This window comes from Cygnus atratus, chromosome 3 (assembly GCF_013377495.2).
Source record: "Cygnus atratus isolate AKBS03 ecotype Queensland, Australia chromosome 3, CAtr_DNAZoo_HiC_assembly, whole genome shotgun sequence".
NCBI classification, from domain to species: Eukaryota; Metazoa; Chordata; class Aves; order Anseriformes; family Anatidae; genus Cygnus; species Cygnus atratus.
In genome coordinates this window covers 52,844,014-52,864,556 of record NC_066364.1, presented here as the reverse complement: position 1 = coordinate 52,864,556, position 20,543 = coordinate 52,844,014, and the positions used below count along the sequence as shown (strand labels likewise).

Sequence of the window (20,543 nt, the reverse complement as noted above, 5' to 3'; positions counted from 1 at the left end):
ACCAGCTTGTGAGCAGAAGGGAGAGAATACAGCACAACTGCAGCTTATACCTAGAGTGCTGAATTTGTAAACAATTTTTCAGATGAAGCTGCAATTATTATTATAGCACTGTTATGTAGAAAAGCAACAGGAATTTGAAGTAACAGCATGATAATGGCCAACAGCTCAGCTAAATAAAAAGGAAAAAATGCTTACAAAATGGTGGAAACAGGGTATTTGTACTTTTTTTACCTGAACAATGCATTTAGTTGTAACAATAATTATATGGATTACACTGATAATAATGGAGATGGAGGAAGAGGAAATTATGAGTTGTGTTATGGCTTGGTATTAAATATGAACTGTAAGAATAAGCTGAAAATTGAGCTTTCTCCCACTGACGTAACTTTTTTTCCTGGATTCATACTGCCTTCCAGTCCTTATTTTAGATAAGGCAGTTTACTTAGATAAAGTTTTATCGTTGTGACTGTGAGTTACCTGAAGCATCACATATGCTCTCTGCTCTTTTCTTTGACCCAGTACCATCTTGCTAACAGAAACTAATAAAATCCAGAAAAGAAAATGGAGAGGTGGGCTATTTTCTGTGTATGAGAAATACACTGCATTTTCCAAACCTCCAGAAAAGATGTGATCTTCATAGGAACTTTGCTGTGAGAACTGTGTACAGTTTACAACTGGGCTCTGCAAAATGGGATGCTGCTGAGTCTTTGATTTAATGAAAACTTAGGAAGGCAATCCAATTCACTGCAGGGGCTGCTTTGTTCTTTCATTATGACTCTTTTTTAATGAGAAAGACGATCGCAAGGATAAACTCGATTCCTCTGAATTTTTACACTAATTACATACAAAGCACCATTCTTGCAGAGCAGGACTTATCTCCTTCAGGCAATACAGTTATCATCTTGTAACCACACTTCAAATCTCCCGTATGAACGCTGGAGCTACGTGCGCTGCATGTGGATTTGACTACCCTGGCTAGCTGCTTGAATTGATGAATGTTTAAAGATTCCATAAATCACAGGCAAATACTGATACTGCGTGAAATGGGAGAGATGACCCTTGCATTCTGCTTACAGCTGTAGGATCAAGGGTACACTATTTTATCAGAACCATTAACTTTCCTCATTGTAGTGGGAAGGGATGGATGGTTTTGTAAACAGCACTTGAGATGTTTATGTATTAAGGGGGGAAAAAAGAGTCAAATCCATATACTAACACTACAAAGGACAGTTACCTCTTAATTCTACATAAAATAGACTGTTATGCTCTGTTTGTGATTCAGTTCACATCCTTAAGAGACAATTTATTATTTGACAAACTGTAAGGCAATCTTGTCTAGATAGGGTGCTGCTTTATCATCAAATAAAATTACCACGAATGACATTCACCCCTGCACAATACTGTGATACTACAGGACAAATTTCCAAGCTCAGTGTGTGCCCACTGCCATGGTACTCAAGCACTTCCAGGAATGTACTGAGAAACACCTGGCTTTCTACACGCTCAGAAGCCTTCATTCTTTAACCTATATCATCTGTGCCCGTATTTGGATCTGTGGCACAAATATGAGTACGTGTTACCACAGCTGCTGAGATGGGAACACAAATCAAGGAGCTGAGAAGTGCAAGTGTTCAAATGGCACTTTCTAAGAGCTTCCTCGAGCCTGCCTACTCATGCCTCCAGTGACAAGGTTTCTCTTCTCAAACAGGTACCCACAGACTTGCGTGCAGATTAGCATCATGTTTGAAAGGCTGGCATGGTTCCTGGAAAAGTGTGCAAGGAGGGAGCTTCACAGGCACAGCAACAAATCCTAAATCCTGATCCAAGCCTAAATGCTTGCAAATATATGTTTCGAGTTTGCCCGAAGACTACGATTTTGGTGCTGGAATAAACATGAAAAGCATCACAATGTAAAACGCTACAGTATCATCAGTGTTTTGATTCTGTTAAATCCCACTAGCTACCTGTGATGTTGCAGCTGTAAGCTGAATAAATGCATCACCTCCCATTTTATTGCATCTCTGCTTTCTATTTATGGACTTACTGGCAAGGAATGGCCACATCTGGCTAAATGTTCCTAAACAGGAACCTGTATGTACATTTACCTCCAGGGCAAAACTGCTTCATTATCAAGTAGTACATTCAGTATAGACATTTCTTCACAGTGATGGTGCAGCATCTTGATGCAAACATGGTCTATCGCCCAGGACTTCAGCCAGCCTAAAGCCCCTTTTATGCTCACTGCACTTAGTGCCTGTAAGGTTTGCTTTCATAAACTACGTACCAGTCTTTGAATCATGGTGCAAATCTGCATGCTCTTTCTAGAAGAAACTGGTTGATGGCATAAACCCGGTAGCCAGAAACATGAACGTGTCTGAACTTCCTGAACTGAGTGTGACTGGTGCTTCTCACCGCCTAATCTAAATCCTCCAGGGATTTTGTTATGAGGAGAGGTACCCCTAGTTCATATGCAACCTTAGTAGAAATTCATTTATCTCTGTAGACAGGACCTTCCATTTCCTCATTTAGGTTTAGAGGGTGGTAAGAGATTTCTTTTTCCTCTTGGCTAAGTCAGCAGACAGGAAAAATGAGGTGATCAATGCCCTTTTGCCCAACACTTCTTCTGTCTTTGATGGCACAAAGAATACTTCTTTGACCAGCAGAGCTATTTTGAAAGCAAACCAGTAAAATAAGAGGCATCTCTGGACTCTGAATGGGCTGCACCAGGAACCACGGGTTACTACTACAGAGAATGCTACAGCATGGATGCTTGATTAGACCTGGCCTTCATGGCTTTGGGGTCACCGCGAGTGGGTTAGTGTTTGCATCATTAAACCATGGCACACTGAGTTCATGCTTAACTGCTGCTACCTGCATCCTAAAGGAAAAGTACTGTCCAATTTTCAGTTTATATGTGCTGTGGGATGTACACGATTTATTTGAATATGATGCAAGAGGATAGACTGTGCTGCTTTCTCTAGGAGTAGCAGAAAGGTACACATTTTGTAACATGGCCTGCATGCTGTGGGTTTGGATAGCAGGTGCCTAACCTAACAGTGAGGAGGCAGGACTGAGAAATTAAAATATGAGAAAGAGATGGCTGAGGTTTCTTTTGTGGCATTACCTGCTGACACCTTTTCACTACATTTGGGGCTAGGATTCACCTCCATGTTTATTCGTAAGTTGTTAAACAGCTGACAAAGCAGAACGCACCTGATGAAAATGAAAACTGACTAAGCCCTGAGAGGCCTGGTCCCTTGTGTAGGTGGACAGAAACAGCAGAACCAAAGCAGAAAGCTTCTGCATGTTGGTTAGTGGAACAAGGCAGCTGACAATGAAAAACCCTAAGGGTAAAAAAAATAAAAAATACAAATAAAAAAAATAAAAAAACCACACCCAACATCTCCACTAGGAACAGCAAAACAAAACAACAAAGGACAGAAAGGTCAAGTTTATTGTTTTTAACCCTGCCTTCTTATCATCAGCTTGGTCTATTGGTTTTTACCCTTTCTTCCTTCCTGAGATGCATCACCAGAGGAATGGCCAGCAGGTCAAGGGAGGTGATTGTCCCTGTCTGCTCTGCTCTTGTGAGGCCCCACATGGGTCCTGCATCTAGGTCTGGGGCCCCCAGCACATGAAGGATGTGAAGCATTTAGAGCAGGTCCAGAGGAGGGTCACGAGGTTGTTCAGAGGGCTGGAGCACCTCTCCTATGAAGAAAGGCTGAGAGAGCTGGGGATGTTCAGCCTGGAGAAGAGAAGGCTCCAGGCAGACCTTACAGCAGCTTTTCAATACTTATGAGGGTTTATAAAAAAGATGAAGAGCGACTTTTTGCTGGGGCAGATAATGACAGGACAAGGGGGAATGGCTTTAAACTAAAAGAGGGTAGATTTAAATTAGATATAAGGAAGAAATCCTTCACTCAGAGGGTGGTGAGGCCCTGGCACAGGTTGCCCAGTGAAGCTGTGGGTGCCCCATCCCTGGAGGTGTTCAAGGCCAGGCTGGATGGGGCTTTGGGCAGCCTGGTCTGGTGGGAGGTGTCCCTGCCTATAGCAGGGGGTTGGAATTAGATGGTCTTTACGGTCCCTTCCAACCCAAACCATTTTGTGATTCTGTGGTTCCTACCAACAGTGTGGAATAAATCATACTCTGTTGAAATTGTATCTCTTTCTGTATTATGGCTGAAGAATGCAATAAGACTTAATTGGACTAAGAGGGGAAATTCTGTGGTTTTGGGAAACTGTCAAAAAGAATAGGATCCCAAGGTCCTCTGAAGACTACACATACAGGAAAAGTTTAACACCTCTCCGAATTGTAACCAACTACAGAGTAGAACAATAAAGGCTCATGCAGTGGAGAGGGCAGTACCATTCAGCATTTCACAGCAGGAGATTTCAAAAATAATCACTTGGAAATAGAGAGAAAATTTAAACAGAAACAAAATAATTATGCAAATGGCACTGAACAGAAAACTGGATCTATTCATACTGTTTTTTTCTAGTTAGGTAGCTCTGGTGCCCATGATGTGATAGGAAAACCCCAAACACACAGCAAGTCATACTTCTTGCTCCTGTGCATGCTATCCAAAACAGAAAATTGCAGGTTACAAAAAAATCTTCTCTGCAATTTTTACTGTCTGTAAATCACCAGAGTTTTATTTTAATTTCTTCCAAAGTGCAGAATTCCCTCTGAATATGAAAAGGGCTCTTCAAAGCCTAGACAAAAGGACTGTTTGGCTGACCATTTCCATAATAAACATACCCCACACAGTTTGGCATCCCTAATTAGAAGCCCAGAGTAATTAGGAGAAAGTACACTGCAGACTACAAAGCTCCACACAATAGGGAGAATATGCAGTACAGAGAATACCAAAGACCAGAATGTCACAATTTTTCCTCATCCCAAGCCATGCTCATTGTGATGCTCCTTTTTTACAACTTGGTTATCCTGGTCCCTTGCAGCAAGAGGGCCAGGAGGAGCTATACCAGCTTGATACTTGCTTCCCCCAGGTTTCAAGGGGAATACGATGTCTGCAACGTGTTTGCAAGCCTGAGCATGGGCTGGGTCCCGGCATCACCACCACCTTCTCCTGAGGGACTGAGGGCCACTTCTGTCATCAGCAGAGAGGGCCATGAGACAGCAAGTCTGGAGCTGTGCAGGTTTTGTTCAACACTGGGGGCATAAACAAGCTCTTTGTTCTACAGCAGAGGCACGAACGTGCTGAGGAAATGGAACGACGATGAAATGTATCTTTTCTCATCAAAATCACTCCCTGTCATCCTAAGTGAACAGGAAGTCCCATATTTCTGAAGGCGTCTCATTGAACATGCTGACAGGATCGATGCTTTTCTAGAAGACTTTTCATCTCAATGGTACAGCACATATTGCCCGAAGTACTTTATATCTAATATAGTTTGATCAGGTTAAGTCATGTACTCTCCTTGTTTCCCACATATGTTTTTATCTGCAGTCAACAAACTAGGTGTTAATATTGAAGAAATTCTGGTATGTCTACCAAAGTTAACTGCATAATACCAGCTTCAGCTTTGAGTTAATATAACATTGCTAGTGGAATGAAATTGAGTTAAAAAAGAGACATTTATCCCTTTATCATTCAATAGATAGCTGACAACCTCTTCAGTAAAACAGAGCAATGCCTATATAGTGTTATACTTGCTTTCAAGTTGCCTGATTCAGTTTTTCTGGGGAAGTAGGAAGGATATTAGGGTAGAGTTGTTTGTTTTTTTGTTGCTGTTGTTCTGTTTTGTTTTGATTTGGTGGTGTGTTGTTTTTTTCATGTATCTAAAAGGGGATACATGTTTGAATAGCAGGTAAATCAGGATATGATTGAGATACTAAGGTCATAAACAAATCCAAGATAGAAATGCATTAAAAATGATATTCCAGTGACATGACTGCAATCCTTAATAGTCTCAAGGGATTCTGTAACTGACTTAGGGGCACAGATCAGATCTGATTATGTGTCAAATCCGAGACATTACAGTTACTCTAGTGAAAATCGTATTTGCATCGATATATGCTATAACCTCATTGCTTAGTCTAGAAGCAGAACTCATCCAGACATACAGAGATTCATAAAACCTTTTCTGAACTAGCAAATTATTGCCAGCTCTAAATAATGGTGGCCTGAAAATACAGCGTAACCTGTTGCACTGAAATTAAAGGAGCAGTTGCACTGTGGAGCGCTACTCGTGCAGAACTTGGCCCTTAAGGCTTTATGTTCCCCTTCTGTCCAAAACACATCCATACTGCTCCCTCATCCCTTGCGTTCTAGAATAACAAAAAACAGCAGTTTCACATTTTCTCTTTTTTCTTTAAATGAGGTCTAGTAGATGTGTTGTATTCATTTGTAGCATATGTGAGGTGGCTTTTAGAAGTAATTTATTTTTGGTTGCAAGCTGCTGATGCTTGCACCCATGTTGACTGTTAGTAATTAACACCTTCTGGTCCACTATGGACAATTTCCTGCTTACTGCTTTTTAAGGTGCTAAAACTAATCTCCACCAGTTCTGTGTCCCATAGCTCCATTTCACTGAGAGAAATCTTTTCTTCCTGATAGCTAAGGCTTTTCTTTTCCTCATTTAGTAATAATATACAACCCAAAGGGCTATCTGGAAGTGTCCTGACAAGATTTTGCTAAGCAGAATCCTCTGTTGACAAGGGGACTGAGCTGAGATAATATGTGTTAAAACCTTCTTCTCAAATCAGAGGTGTTACCATGGACAAATACAGGTTTTGGCTGTAAAAACAACAGGCATGAGAGGAAGTTACCTCAAGAGTAAGAACTGAGGGTTTCATTATTATTCTTTTTTTTTTTTTTTGGCATATCAGCCAGATAAAACATAATGATATTCATTGCCTGATAATGCTGCATAAGTGACATTAATTATATAGCAATGTTTTTATACAAAAAAAACCCACAACCAAACAACAATAAAAAACTCCTGAATAATTATTATATTCGGACCCCAGCGTCTCAACACTAGTGCATTAATGAGCATTTAACTGGAAGCTATAGATGGTACATAATGTATTTGTGGATAAGTGGCTACCGGCATCTATGCATGTGTGAGTGTGTGCACACCTAGCTGTGAAGAACTTCTGCACTCACATCTTCAGGAAAATAATACATTCAACTTCAATTTACATATAATATTTTTTTAAAATAAGCTCAAAAATATCCAGAATAAAAAAAGATAATTATCTAGATACCAGACACATCATTTAACAGAAACTTCAGAGCTCCTTATGTCTCAGAAAATTATAGTTTTCAGTCCTACAGTGAATTGAGCTTTTTTTGGCCACCACAAGTGACTGCTTCTCAGTGAGTACATTTCTGCAAAACCTCAGAGGTTAAGAAAGCAAGCAAAGAAAAAGACAAAGGGATGCAGTTATTTTTGACTACCAGCCAACTTATGATGGTCTGATTTCTGAAGGACAAAGAGGGTAATTTAAAAAATCTTAAATCTTGCATGCAGAGTAGGAGAACAGCACTTTAAAAAAAAAAAAAAAAAACAAAAAAAATGAAAAAAGTCTTCTGATGTTCCTGGCACTCAGAACAGAATCAGCCCATATAAAATTAATATAATTATTATGTGATTTCCATCTGCTAACGAAGCCAAACGATTAGAGCTGCTAGAAAAACTGCCTTAGTGGAACAAACACAGATAATGAATTTGAATAAATACACAAGCAAAAACACAATGTCAAGCTCAATCATTTGGCAATATTAAATGCTGAGTAAATGAGTTGGCTGTGTATTGCTCTACCATTCAGCAGAAATGTTATGGTGAGTGATTGGATCAAGGAGTTCATTGCCTCTCTGGTCTTTTTTCTGGATTTTTTGGACCCTACACCAAACCATCTCTCTGTTTTTGACAGCTCCTTTTCCAGACTATTCCACTGGTCCCCATTATGTTGCACTCTGGTTGTTTGTACACTCTGTGTTTAACTGCAGGCCTGTTCAAACATCTTCTCCAACCATTCTCACTCATCCAAAGCATGTTTTTGACCTGTCCCTAAGACTTTCCCATTCAATTCCCAAACCTATTGTACTGGAACAACAGAGATCTCCAACAAACTCTCTTTAATCAATCACTATATTATAAACAGAGATAGAAAATTATTTGTAAAAATTAAATAGATCCTTTCTTACAAGTATGTTTATATGTGTACAACATAGTGCTTGATAGTGGGTTTGAAATGTCAATATATACTGGTGTCAAACAGCACTGTAACCAAAGCCCTGTAATGCACAGCAGATTTCTAGCCTATATATTATCTCACAAGACAGCATTTTCAAAAAAGCAAAATCTATTTAAAAGTCATTGGGACTTGGCTTCCACAAAATCTAAATCAGTCCCGAGGAAGACATTTCTGGGATAGAACTTGCGAACAGCTAGGCAATCCTACATTCAGAAAAATTATTTTTAAACTCAGTTCTCCAGAAAGATGCTACTAATACACATTTTAAGCCTTTTGCAGAGAAAAGCACGTGGTGATGCTTCCCCCTACACAAATTGAAATTCCAAGACAGTGAAACACTGCCTGAGCAATCTTTCCTTATGTAAGAGCTGACATTTCCTCAGCAGACTGGCCTCTGCTGTTTCTGAAAAATGTCAATGGAGACCAAGTTTTGTAAAACTCAAGCTGTAATACATGTAAGCACTTTGTGTTGCAGGACAGTGGTATATTTTTAATTTATTTTTATTTATTTATTTATTTATTTTCATGGAAGTGAAACCCTTACTGTTTTGGAACTTCATATGTTACAGTCTTGTATCAGATACCACACTGATGGAGGAACTTAAGCTTCAGAGTTGTTCCCAAATCATTTAAAGATGTAACATCAAAGACTGATTCAAAATATTTGCTCCTGTAAGAAAATGTGAACCCCTCAGTATGCTGATAGATGTACTGGAGCCTAATACATGTTCTATCTTTTCCTTGACAGAGCCCTTCCCTCTTTATGTCAGGAGAGCGCAATCACAATAGTAAATGATATTTTTGCTCTTTTATTTTGTTTCTAATCCATGTGTTCTGCAAAGGTGAATAAATAAAACAATTATGAAAAAATGAGTGGGTAAGAAATGTACTTAAATGCATTCACCTCCCACACCTCATCTAGACATGAAATCTCAGAGAAAGGAGGGATGGGCAGGAAAGGCACAAAAAAAATGTATTATATATAGGCTGTCAAACGGAGGATCATTTGACATATGGTACTGAAGTGCACTTGAATGCATTTCTCATTTTGGCAGCCAGATCACTTATACGAGCCCTGTCCCACAACAGTGGCAGGGCCGTAGAGCTTCTCTGCCCACTCAGCATTTCACAGAGACAGCATCCCAAATTCCCTCCTTTCATCTCCTACTTCCAAAACACTAAAATCTGGATGCTATTTTTTGCTAATAGTGAACTACTGAGCTGCCTTGATGAGCAACTAGAATGAACAAGCTCTTCTTTGCTTGCATCTGAGCTCTCCTTAACCTATGTAGCTTGTAAAGCATACTATTCCCCAGCAAGATATGCAGTCATCTAAAACGGACCCTGAATGTGTGGTTGTGGTATCACAGTGGCAAGCCTAAGAGGAGTATTGCCATAAAAATAGTTAGGATGTGAAAAGTACTGATGTTTGGTTTTTTGCTTATAGGTAGAAGCCCTATCCTCGAATCTAGCCCTAATCATGAATCTCCTAATTCATAATTTGTTAGTGAAGATCTGTTTGTTTTTTTTTAGTTTATCTAATAGGTATTACTAGGCAATATAAATATGTTACAAATGTTAATGGGATATGTGTCTAAATCACGGTTAAATATAACTCATTTATTATTTTTCTGCAAAAGCTTTATCTTCACTGTCTTATACAAAACAGTTATGCGTTTCAGAGATGGACACTTACCTTGTCTGACAGCTAGTGTTGTCGTGTAGACCAAGAATAGAAGGATATAATTGAGGAAGCTCTGAAAAACAGGTGTGTTGGCATGGAAATCTTCTGACAAATACTTGCTCGTGAGGCCAATGCCACAGATAAGGAGGGAGAGTACCTGGCCAAGAGCCACAGACAGCAAGAGATCCCTAAAAGGAATGAGAAAAACACAGACCTTAAACACTGAGCCTTCTCATGCTCATCCTCCTCCAGAATCATGGTTGAAAGTGTTAAGACACAGAAGAAACACGATGCTTCAGTCAGTGAGGTATCTGCTGGGTGTAGTGATGTAACGTTCCATTATTTCTGCACTTATCACTGGCTTCAACATCCCCCAAGCACACAAGCTTTTACTCACATATTAAACAACAGCAGATGGTAAATCTCTACCATTTAATTTCACATTTCACTAAGGATAAATGATAGTTTAAATGCAACCAAAATACAGCACCTTTTTCTTCAAGCCTCTTCCTTAATAGAGAGACCCAGGAGTATCATTCAGCTAAAGCTGGAATTACAGCTCCTCCAGGACTTAGTAGCCAGAGAAAAAAAAGCAGAGGAAGGATTTTATCGTGTTCCACCATCAACATGAATTTACTGCGCAACTTCATTGCCCTCATTTCATTTCCATTTCATTGTATAAACTGTTCTTTCCACCCACTATGCAAATGTACATATCTTTTCTTTTGTCTTCGTTACCGCTTACTTTCCTTTCTGTTTGGAGAAAGTGGAAGGTTCTGCTTTTTTCGTTCCTGTCTCCTTCTGGTTCTTAAACCTGTATTTCCTGATTTGGCTTCTTGCTTTAATCTGTTTTTCTTGACCTTGATCTCCAGTCTCTGCTGTTCTCCTATCTAATGTTCCACATTCTCTCTCCCCACAGGTCTCTAATAGTTTTTCCCTTTGTACATGTTCTCTGTCTTCATATAATTTTCTCCTCCTTACTCAAGAAACTGCTGTATCTGAAAGCCCACTCTTTTATGGTACATATTCTTTTTATGTCCTTTCTTCAATCTTTTCTGTGATAACCTTTTCCATTCCAAGTATCTGTTTCTTGTACTCTTCCATCAGAACTGTACAGCCATATTCAGCACAAACAACCCTCCTTTTCTTATTTGTTTTTAGTCACAGGATATCCACAGCACAGGCATATATGTGCTTTTAAATTACCCTTTTCCCAGATTCACTGTTGGTCAGTACTTCTGTGCTGATCAAGCCTGTTCCACCACCACCCTTGTTCCATGCAAATGCACAAAATGCATCACGTTGGTATGGAGCAGGAGCAATAACAACTGCTGCCAAGGCCTGGAAAAGGACATTAGAAGGGGACAGTTAGTCCAAGTCCTCCTGGCTGCTGCTGTCACTGTCATCAACCTCCAGAAGAGACTGTAGGTTTCTCAGGAAACCCAGGAAGGAGAAGGGAAGCACGTTCTGCACATGTCTCATTAGATCCTCATACGAAGAAAAAGGCATTAGGCAATCCTAAGGATGTAAAGGAAAGAGGGGGGCTCTCTGCTCAGCTGTAGCAATATTTCATATTTCATGTGTGTTCTCTTCTGCCAGCCCATAAAAAAACATTGCTTCAAGGCTGCTTTGCTTTCCCTGACAGATTTCCCTGACCTCAGCTGTGAGTATTTGGCAGCGATGAGCATGTGTGCTCCAGCAACAACTTCCCTTGTAAACTCAAGTGTCAAATTTGTTTCCCTTTTTCTCATAAACAATCCTCCCACTAATGTGTCTCAGTGTCAGTCATGGCGTGATTCAACCAAGCAGACACTGGAAAGCACAGGAGGCTGGGTAGTTATATTCATCTAACATACCTCGCTGACAAACAGTCTGACACAGATAGTAAGAGAACAAACTTTATTGTGCTAAATCCCGTGTTTTGACGGGAGACTGCTGGATAAGTAGAAACTATGATTCCACAACTACTGCCTCCACTTTTACATTACCTACTCTACTGCAAAACATAACCGTGGGAAATAAACACACTCAACAGAGACGACATCCGACACTAAGACATGAATGCTGTGGAAGCGTTGGATCCTCAGCTCCTGCCACTACCTGCAATGCTCTTGATGTGGAGTAAGAAATTTGAATAGTGACTGCAATTTAAATCCACATACTAACCTTGTAAACTTGTATATAATTCTTCAACCAGTTGGGTAGATACTGGTTTTTATGTTTTTGTCCTACAGGGAAGGTTCATGCAGTGCTATCCTCTTGCCTACTACTATTTTTGTAGTTTTATTTCATTAATAAATTGAATTTTTGCAAATTTGTATCTCTAAGTGTGTTCCCTGCTTCGCACAGGATGCAGGTGGTTATTAACAGTCCTCTATATCTCAGCCATGCCCGTTAGCAAACGTTGTATTACATCCATTGTAGTACTGCCTCTATTCTGGAAAGAAGCATCTTGGATCCTACTTGGATTTACAGAAAACTAAATATATCCTCACTTAATCATTCATGAAATGATTTTTCCAATAATATATTCCTTGCTCCATATGGCAGCTGGCTGTTGGACATCACTTATTACTTTTTTAGGGGATCAAAAATTCCACTCACTATTGTATTTGTAGACAATGTAGACAAAAAGTAATTAGGAATTCAGCAAAAGCAGCCATGGACAAGAATCAACACTACGAACCTGAACACCTCCAAGTTTGTAGATAAAGTTTGTTTGTGGACCAGCATACAGTCTCTGTGGCTTGAGAGAGCATTTAAGTAAAAATTGTCTTTTGAACTAGAGTTTAAAAAATATAGGAAATTATTTATCAGAGAACCATGGAAGTAGCCCTGCAAATTCCACTGACTTTCAAAACATCAGCTACATAAATGACATTGAATACATATATATTGCTTGCCTCTAGTTTTTGTGCACACTTGATTTTTTTTTTTTTTATTGTTTGAGAAAACTCATTCTGAAATCAAGCAGTTGTGTTCCTTCTCTGGTCAGAACTTAGTGGAATATTTCACACGTGGTATATGACACAGAAGTACACATTTCTTCTTTTGTCTCTTCAGCATGAAGAGAAGCATAATTTAGATATTTAAACAGAATTAACTCAAAGGTCCTCAGATATCAAGCAAGGATTACACATTTTATACAGTGTCATTATTTCTAAGACTGTGCCCACATTAACTCTTCTGCCATACTTGAAGACAGCTCCACTACTGACGTGAATGCCATGCAGAGGAGTTGGTATGTTCCTCTCCCCTCATCAGTGTAGGCCACAACTGATGCTAACTACTACCATGAAAAACAGGTGAAATGAATAAGTAAGAGAAACCAAAACATAAGATTAATAAAATGTGAATGAAAGAGAACAACTCATCTCTCTCCAAGCAGAAAAGCAGAAACAAATCTCAATTTACTGGTTTTAACTAGTGACAATGTCAGACAGAGCAACAAAGAATAATGTAACATTTGGATAACCCTAAAAACCAACATAAGATGCCTGAATTGTACAGAAAATGCATGATAGCATTATCTGTGTTCCATTTTTCCTGCCAGCAACGATCTAATAATACAAGAGTCTTAGCTCCCAAGTCTTTAATACCTGTACAAGAATAATAACATACCCGTTCTTTTTTTAAGAAGAATGAATTAGCAAACATTGAAAAGAAGCTTTCAACGTCTGTGGAAAACCTACTACTTCCTTCAGACAGAGGAAAAAGCAACTAACCCACTGCTGTCACCTCTGGTACTCACCAGACAGTATCTCTCCTAAATATCATGCTGGCTATTTCAACACTATTATATTATATATCCAACATATCTGCATCAGTTTTCCCTGTTGGTTTTAATACTCTTCACCACTCAAAGTCAGGCACAAAGAGGGTGATTTCTTTCCTAAGCCTTTGGTCTGTCACGTTGGCTTTGGCAGTATTTTCATTTACTGACGAAGTGCCATTCACTCACGCCTTGAAGAAAAGTTATGTGGTTTGAGGGCATTCAAAGAAAGTACTGAAAAGACTCACTACAGAAAGCTTCGTAACATTGAGGTTTTCTACCTGTTGGAGGCCAATTTTGCAATAGTTGAGTGTTGATCTCCCACTAGGATCAACAGCCAAGTCCCAAGCCAAGTTAAAACAGGGGAAAATCTTCAGCTTAGCTCTGAACTTCGATCTCATGAACTCATGACACTCACTTACTGATACAGAGCAAATAAAAGACATTCTTCTGTCTGACATCAATTTAAGACCTGTTCCTTTAATTTTTGCTGGCACTTGAATTAACATTCTGTATCAGAACCAATCAAATCAATTTCAGTTTAGCCACTATTGCTAGATAATGCCTAGCACTTGCTACTGAGTCAGACATGTATTTTGAAGTAAGAAGTAGGTCAGAATTGCTCCTCGGCTGCCAGATGTCACACTGCTAGGCATCTATCATGGGTGTTTCATGATACGCTAGCAGAGATTAAACAATACTTCTTTATAGCCTCTTTAGAAATAGTGCCAGAAGATAAAGCCTCATCTTTGCATTGGGAGCCATTTAATTCTGTTTAAACGCCTGGGCTGGTAGCTGCTGTGCATTACTTTTACTTGCTCCTCCAGGCATATGGAAATGTCTATCAGTTGAGTTGCTCTGTGTTTATCAGCCATGGTAACACCACAAACTTCTGGAGGCAGATATTCTCATATCTAAAAACCTCTGAAGTTTGTGCTCGGTTCCTAGCACATACACGCTGGCATGAAATAAGGTACTAAATACATACCATCAGGTTCTCCAGTAATTATTTTTCATGAGGTTAGAACCCCATTAGCTTTGACTTGGCTTTGATTGCCAGTCTATTTCCATGTCCTCCCCAAAATATTAAAACACCATTTATAACACAAAATCAATGCAGTACAACGTTCAGAACAGGCCACACAACCACGGTTGCTGTATGCTGGATAAATCAGTGACTTGCAAAGAGTGACTATGTGATTTAAACATCTGGGGCTGTTTTATTCCTACGCTAAATCCTGTGCTAAATCTGATACTCTCCATGTCAGATTTCTTTTAACTTAATTGCTTTCCCTCCTCTCTTTTGTACTTTATTTGATCTCTTTCCACTGATAGGTCCCCACTGCATCAGTTAAAAGGTACCTTAGAGGGTAAAGAAAAGAGGCAACCAGTACTTTTAATCTCTAGCATGAGGTGTGTTAATCCTTCAGCATGCCACAGGTTCCAGCAGACAACAGATTAGCAGTCTATTTCTTGAGCTGAGATTTCACTAGACAAACACATCTGTACAAGCTGCTCTATAGCACTGCTAGAGCAGGCCTGCAGGCGGGACGACGCTTTCTGCGTGATGATAATGACTGCTATACATAGTTATCTTTCCAAATGTTCCAAGCGTGTATTTAAAAAAAGAAAAGACAGACACACTTCATTTAGAGACTGATTGCTCTTATGCCATAGCTAAGTTGATGATATCTGTCACAGGACTGTGATTTTACCAGGCTTTTTCACTTGAGTGCATTTTAGTGTGTTTATATAAAAGTAAAGGAAAAAATAAAACAAGGTCTTAAAAACTTTACTTTGATTCACAGCGAGCTGAGCTTATGCCCCTATGAGAATCAGGTCAAATTTATTTACATGCTTAAAGTTGGATACGGAATCTCAAACACCCATCAGTAGAAATGTTGGCACACATTACTGTAGGAAAAGATGGAAAAGCACACATCTAAAACTCGAACTCCGAAACCCCCAGGATCCAGCTGCTTCTTCTGCAGCTCAAGTTCCAGCACCATAATGCATTTGAATGGCTGCCTAACGAGGATATGGACGTTGCTTCCACATTTTGCTGTTTGCAGTTAATGCACATAGGCAGCTTGTAAAAGAATAAATTAACAAGATTTGCTAAAACCTTTTCCAGGAGAATCGATTGAGATCTCATTGAAAGCTAAAGCTTCAGATTTTTTTAATAAGTCTTAAGCATGTGAAGCCTCCTATTTGTCCGGCATTGCTCTGGAATTGATTGCACACAGAGAACAAGACTCTGCACTAATTTTGCACAGAAACTTATCTTTTCTTATTTTCCCATCATTCTGAAATGTCTGTTACACAGGTGAAAAAATCTATATGTTAGCATGTGCAAACCTTCCCTCTTCTCTACCTCTTTTAATAACGTAAAGACTGCAGCAACGATCTTCAATTAATGTATTAAAGCATCTGCATGACGCTTTATAGTAATTTACAGAAGTAGCCACAATATTCTATAATAAAAGTTCATGGCACTAAAGAGCAAGTTCTTCCACATATACACTGATAATAACTCTATTGGCACATGTACATTTATTCTATTAGTCAACTGCTCCTATAATGTACATTCTCCATGATCATACTGGATAATGTCTCAAGAAAACATAATAGTCTTGAAGACCAACACAAAAGATTTATCTGTTTTTAATACATTTCTGGCATAAAAGAACAAATCAGCCTAAAATATTTTCAGAATATAGGCATCAAGCATCATTGAAGAGTGAAATGCCAAAGCTTGAATCCCAGCTAAACCCATATAGTGAACTAGAATATAAGTAAGTCTATTGACCTACAAATCAGAGAGTGAAACCCATGCAAGACCAAGCCTATCCATCACTTAATTCCCACTGAGTCATTATTTTGAAATCTTCAGTCGCATTTAAATGATGTACAGGCTGTATACTTGATCTCAGCACAAAGGGTGAAATTTATCGATGGTTAGTTGCAAAGTACCTCAAGCTCCCACTAACGCTCAAAAGAAATGCAGATTCCTTGCAGTATCTTGAGCGGATTAGCTCTTTATTTTCCAAACATGACCACTTTAATCTCTTTACAAGAGGACAGCACTGTAGACTCCATGCAGCTCCAATCTTCAGGCTGGTCTGAAAAGCTCCAGGCCTTGAAAACCTAGGCCTATTTTTCTCAGTGAAGAAAAGCCAGTAGAGGAGTAAAAAGCTAACCAAGAGTTCCTCATCTCCTCATCTGTTTTCTGCTCTGTATCCTCAAAATAAAAAATACTTTTTTTTTTTTTAAACCCAAGGCTTTGAGCCCTTCCAAGTGGCCCAGAAGTTCAAAACTCATTCTTTTCATTACGTTACTAAGTTTAAAGTCTTTATGCCTTAAGATGGGGAGAGAAGTTCTGTGCCTTGTTACTGTCTTCCTCTCTTCCCACATCCCCAGTTGAACACCTTCTTACTTGCATTACAACTCTGGACAACAAGAACCAAATCTTCTAGATACCTTCCCCATTGAAAAGCAGCTCTATATTGCACAGTGTTGGTTGTGTCTCTAAGTTCCTCATCATCCATTACATTTCTGCAAAGTCGCTGTCTCAGATGGGCTCCAAAGGAGGGAAATGCGATTACAAGAAGGACATCGAAGTGCTCAAGCGAGTCCAGAGAAGGGCAACGAAGCTGGGGAGGGGTCTGGAGAACAAGTCTTACGAGGAGCGGCTAAGGGAGCTGGGATTGTTCAGCCTGGAGAAGAGGAGGCTCAGGGGCGACCTTATCGCACTCTACAGGTACCTTAAAGGAGGCTGTAGCGAGGTAGGGGTTGGTCTATTCTCCCACGTGCCTGGTGACAGGACGAGGGGGAATGGGTTAAAGTTGTGCCAGGGGAGATTTAGGTTGGATATTAGGGAACTTCTTTACGGAAAGGGTTGTTAGGCATTGGAATGGGCTGCCCAGGGAAGTGGTTGAGTCACCATCCCTGGAGGTCTTTAAAAGACGTTTAGATGTAGAGCTTAGTGATATGGTTTAGTGGAGGACTTGTTAGTGTTAGGTCAGAGGTTGGACTTGGTGGTCTTGAAGGTTTCTTCCAACCTAGATGACTCTGTGATTCTTTACATCAGTGGCCCTGGTGAGAGGGCTGTTGGGATGGCAAGGCACAATAGGCAAAGGAGAGCCCCAGCATGAAACTGAAGCATGCAGGACATGCCGTGAGGAGCAAGGAACAGCCAGACAGACCTGGTCAGGTGGATGGGACTTCCCAAGAGCTGGAGAAGCCCAAGTGGTCACCAAGCCAACTGGAAGGACAAACTAGGCAGGAGGAAAGCACATTTTTTATTTTTTACCTTTTCGCTTCCCTATTTCAGTGTTTTTTTCTTTTTGTTGTTTTGTTTTGCTATTTTTCATTCCTTATTTTTATTTGAATACAAGCTGGCTTGAATTTTAGAGCCTTTTGGGGGAGCTCACTAAAATTCAAAGTCTAGGTATATCTATTTCAAAGCAGTGGCTGACTCAGGCTCTGCTTCTTTTAGGTGACAGCTTGAGGAGCCGGCATAGATTGGGTTCTGATAAAAAGAAAGCAGAATCATATATTCAACAAGTCTCAAGAGTCTCTAGAGCAGCTGCTTAACATGAGATTTTACCTAATAAATTTCCCGAGTCTTGTGTATTGTCAACTACAGCAATTCTTGATAATGCATTTCATTTATTATAAGATTTTATACAAGTTCACACACGCACTCACAACTACTTGTGTTTTATAACTCTTTAATAATAAAGGAATTGGAAATGCTTTAAGACTATTCTTATAAAACTTACTCCTTCATTTAATATTTAGAAATACACTGCTGAGACAGTCTGTTGCAGTGACTGCAAGTGCAAACGAGGGTCTTCTCATTTTTTAATACAAAACACATTTTAAAATAGCAAAGGAAAGTGCAGAGAGAAAATTTTCAGGCAGTTATTTTGATGGAGCCCAGTAGTAAATCATTAGAAGCAAATTTGTGTTGGTTTTGTTTGTTTGTTTGCTCGTTCTTTGAATGCAACTTGCTAATAGTCAGCTTCATTCACCAGTCATACAACAAAGAAAGAAAAAGGAAATTTATCCTAAGAATATGCCTCAATTTTGAAACAGACAGCTGGCTTCCAACTAGCAATTTCCTAGTGCTTTTCCAGCTACAAATCACAGAAGGACATTGGGAACCATGGGCTTTTTCCCTTTAAAGATGAAGGTCTCTCCATATACGCTCTTGGCAACTTCCCAGTCTAGAGAGTACTGGATAGACTGAAAATATTCCAATCTTTCTGATGCAATCAAAAATATAATTACAGATGGCCATGGCCATACAATAAAAAAATTCTATTTCAGGCTATTCTGGCAAATAAACAGACTGAAGCTAACTGCAGCCTATTAACTTCTATAAATTGGTACAATGTACCCCCATATGACTACAGACATTACCACTCCTAAATCTAAAGATTTGGTCTAGGCCAGAATAATAAATGACAAAATTATCTTTCCACGTGAAAGCTGACAAAAACAGTTACAAACACTAATTGATGACTACAGTACTTTTAAACAAGTAACTCTTCTGCCATAATCTTCCAGAAATTAATTCAAAAAGTGAGATTTGCAATCTGTTTATAAATAGAATCCAGGAATCAAGTATGGGTTATGGTGAGCTGCAGTTTCCCAGGCTAGAACTCCAAGTAAAATATGAGAGCTGCTGCAAATACTACGTTTTAGCCTATGAAAACTAGTCAGAGTCACTGGGCTGCTGGAAAAGTTTGATCACCATTATTTTTATAATTCAGGAATAAAGCTTGTAAATAGATGGCTTTATATGGGAAAGATTTGCTCTTACTCTGTTCCAAATGTACCAGTTTGAGCTTTCAGTTGTTAGAGGAAATTGGGATGTGGAAGGACTGACAGCTCTCTCTCTTGGAGAAAATGAAGTTCTCTGTCACATTTTATTAGTTCATCTCACTTGCAGTGGTTTTTATGCCTAAGGCGCAGGACATTACAAATACAGTGATGAATATTTTTAGATAATGTGAGAAACAGTTTTAAAAGTTTCAGTTCAGTTAAGATCATCATTAGCTCCTAGTTTTCTCACAGGAGCTCGTAGCCCACAGTAATAGACCTGGATGATTCCCAGCATCAAGAAAAATAGCTCACTAGTGCCCTAAGAAGTACAACATCACTTCTTATTGCTCTCTTGCCATTACTGTACAGTGCTAATACAGTTTAAACTGATGGGAGTTTATGGACTAAGTCTTACAGCTATTGAGAGACAGTTGATAAAGCAGCAGGTGAAAAGCATTACAGTTCTTGCCGTACCCCTGCCACTGATAAGCCAACCTTGATTGAGTGCTTTGATTCAAAACAAGTTAAATGACTCAAGATTCCTCAGGTGCCAAATGCTAGTGTAACTTAATTCAGCGTTGCCAAAAACAAGAAATAAGGGCTTGGGAAATTAGGTTGAGTTCCCAGAAAACTGCATATATGTGAGTCAGTATGACGGTATGAAGGATGATGTCAGATTCTTCCTGATGCTCCTGAAAATTGCAAAAGTTTTTCCTAAATTTCTGTCCCTGTAAAATGCCCCACTATGAACGCACGTACACCTGAGGACTGGCTGTGCATCTACAATTAGGTGCCTGAAGTGATTACACTTTATTTGTTTCTCCAATAAAAATAAGCAGGTTAAAAAAATAGTAGGTATGAATATTGAAGGTGCAAAGGTACATCTGTAAAGGTGATAGATAGCTTTCGGATACACAGAACTACTAGTTTAATTAGTGCAAGATAGAGATATATATATTTTTTTTTACATCAGCATATCTGCAAACTGCAGATATTAAATTACAATGACTTCATTCTAGAGAGCATTTAAT

The 20,543-nt window shown here is 39.3% G+C and overlaps 1 protein-coding gene across 1 annotated transcript in view; it reads right to left on the bottom strand.

Annotated features, from left to right (window-relative positions):
• Positions 1-20,543, bottom strand: part of SLC35F1 (solute carrier family 35 member F1) — a 244,105-nt gene that overhangs the window by 92,807 nt on the left and 130,755 nt on the right. Inside the window, exon 2 of the mRNA XM_050709838.1 lies at positions 9,921-10,096. Within this exon, the coding sequence (XP_050565795.1) occupies positions 9,921-10,096 (176 nt within the window). The remainder of the gene's footprint in view (positions 1-9,920; positions 10,097-20,543) is intronic.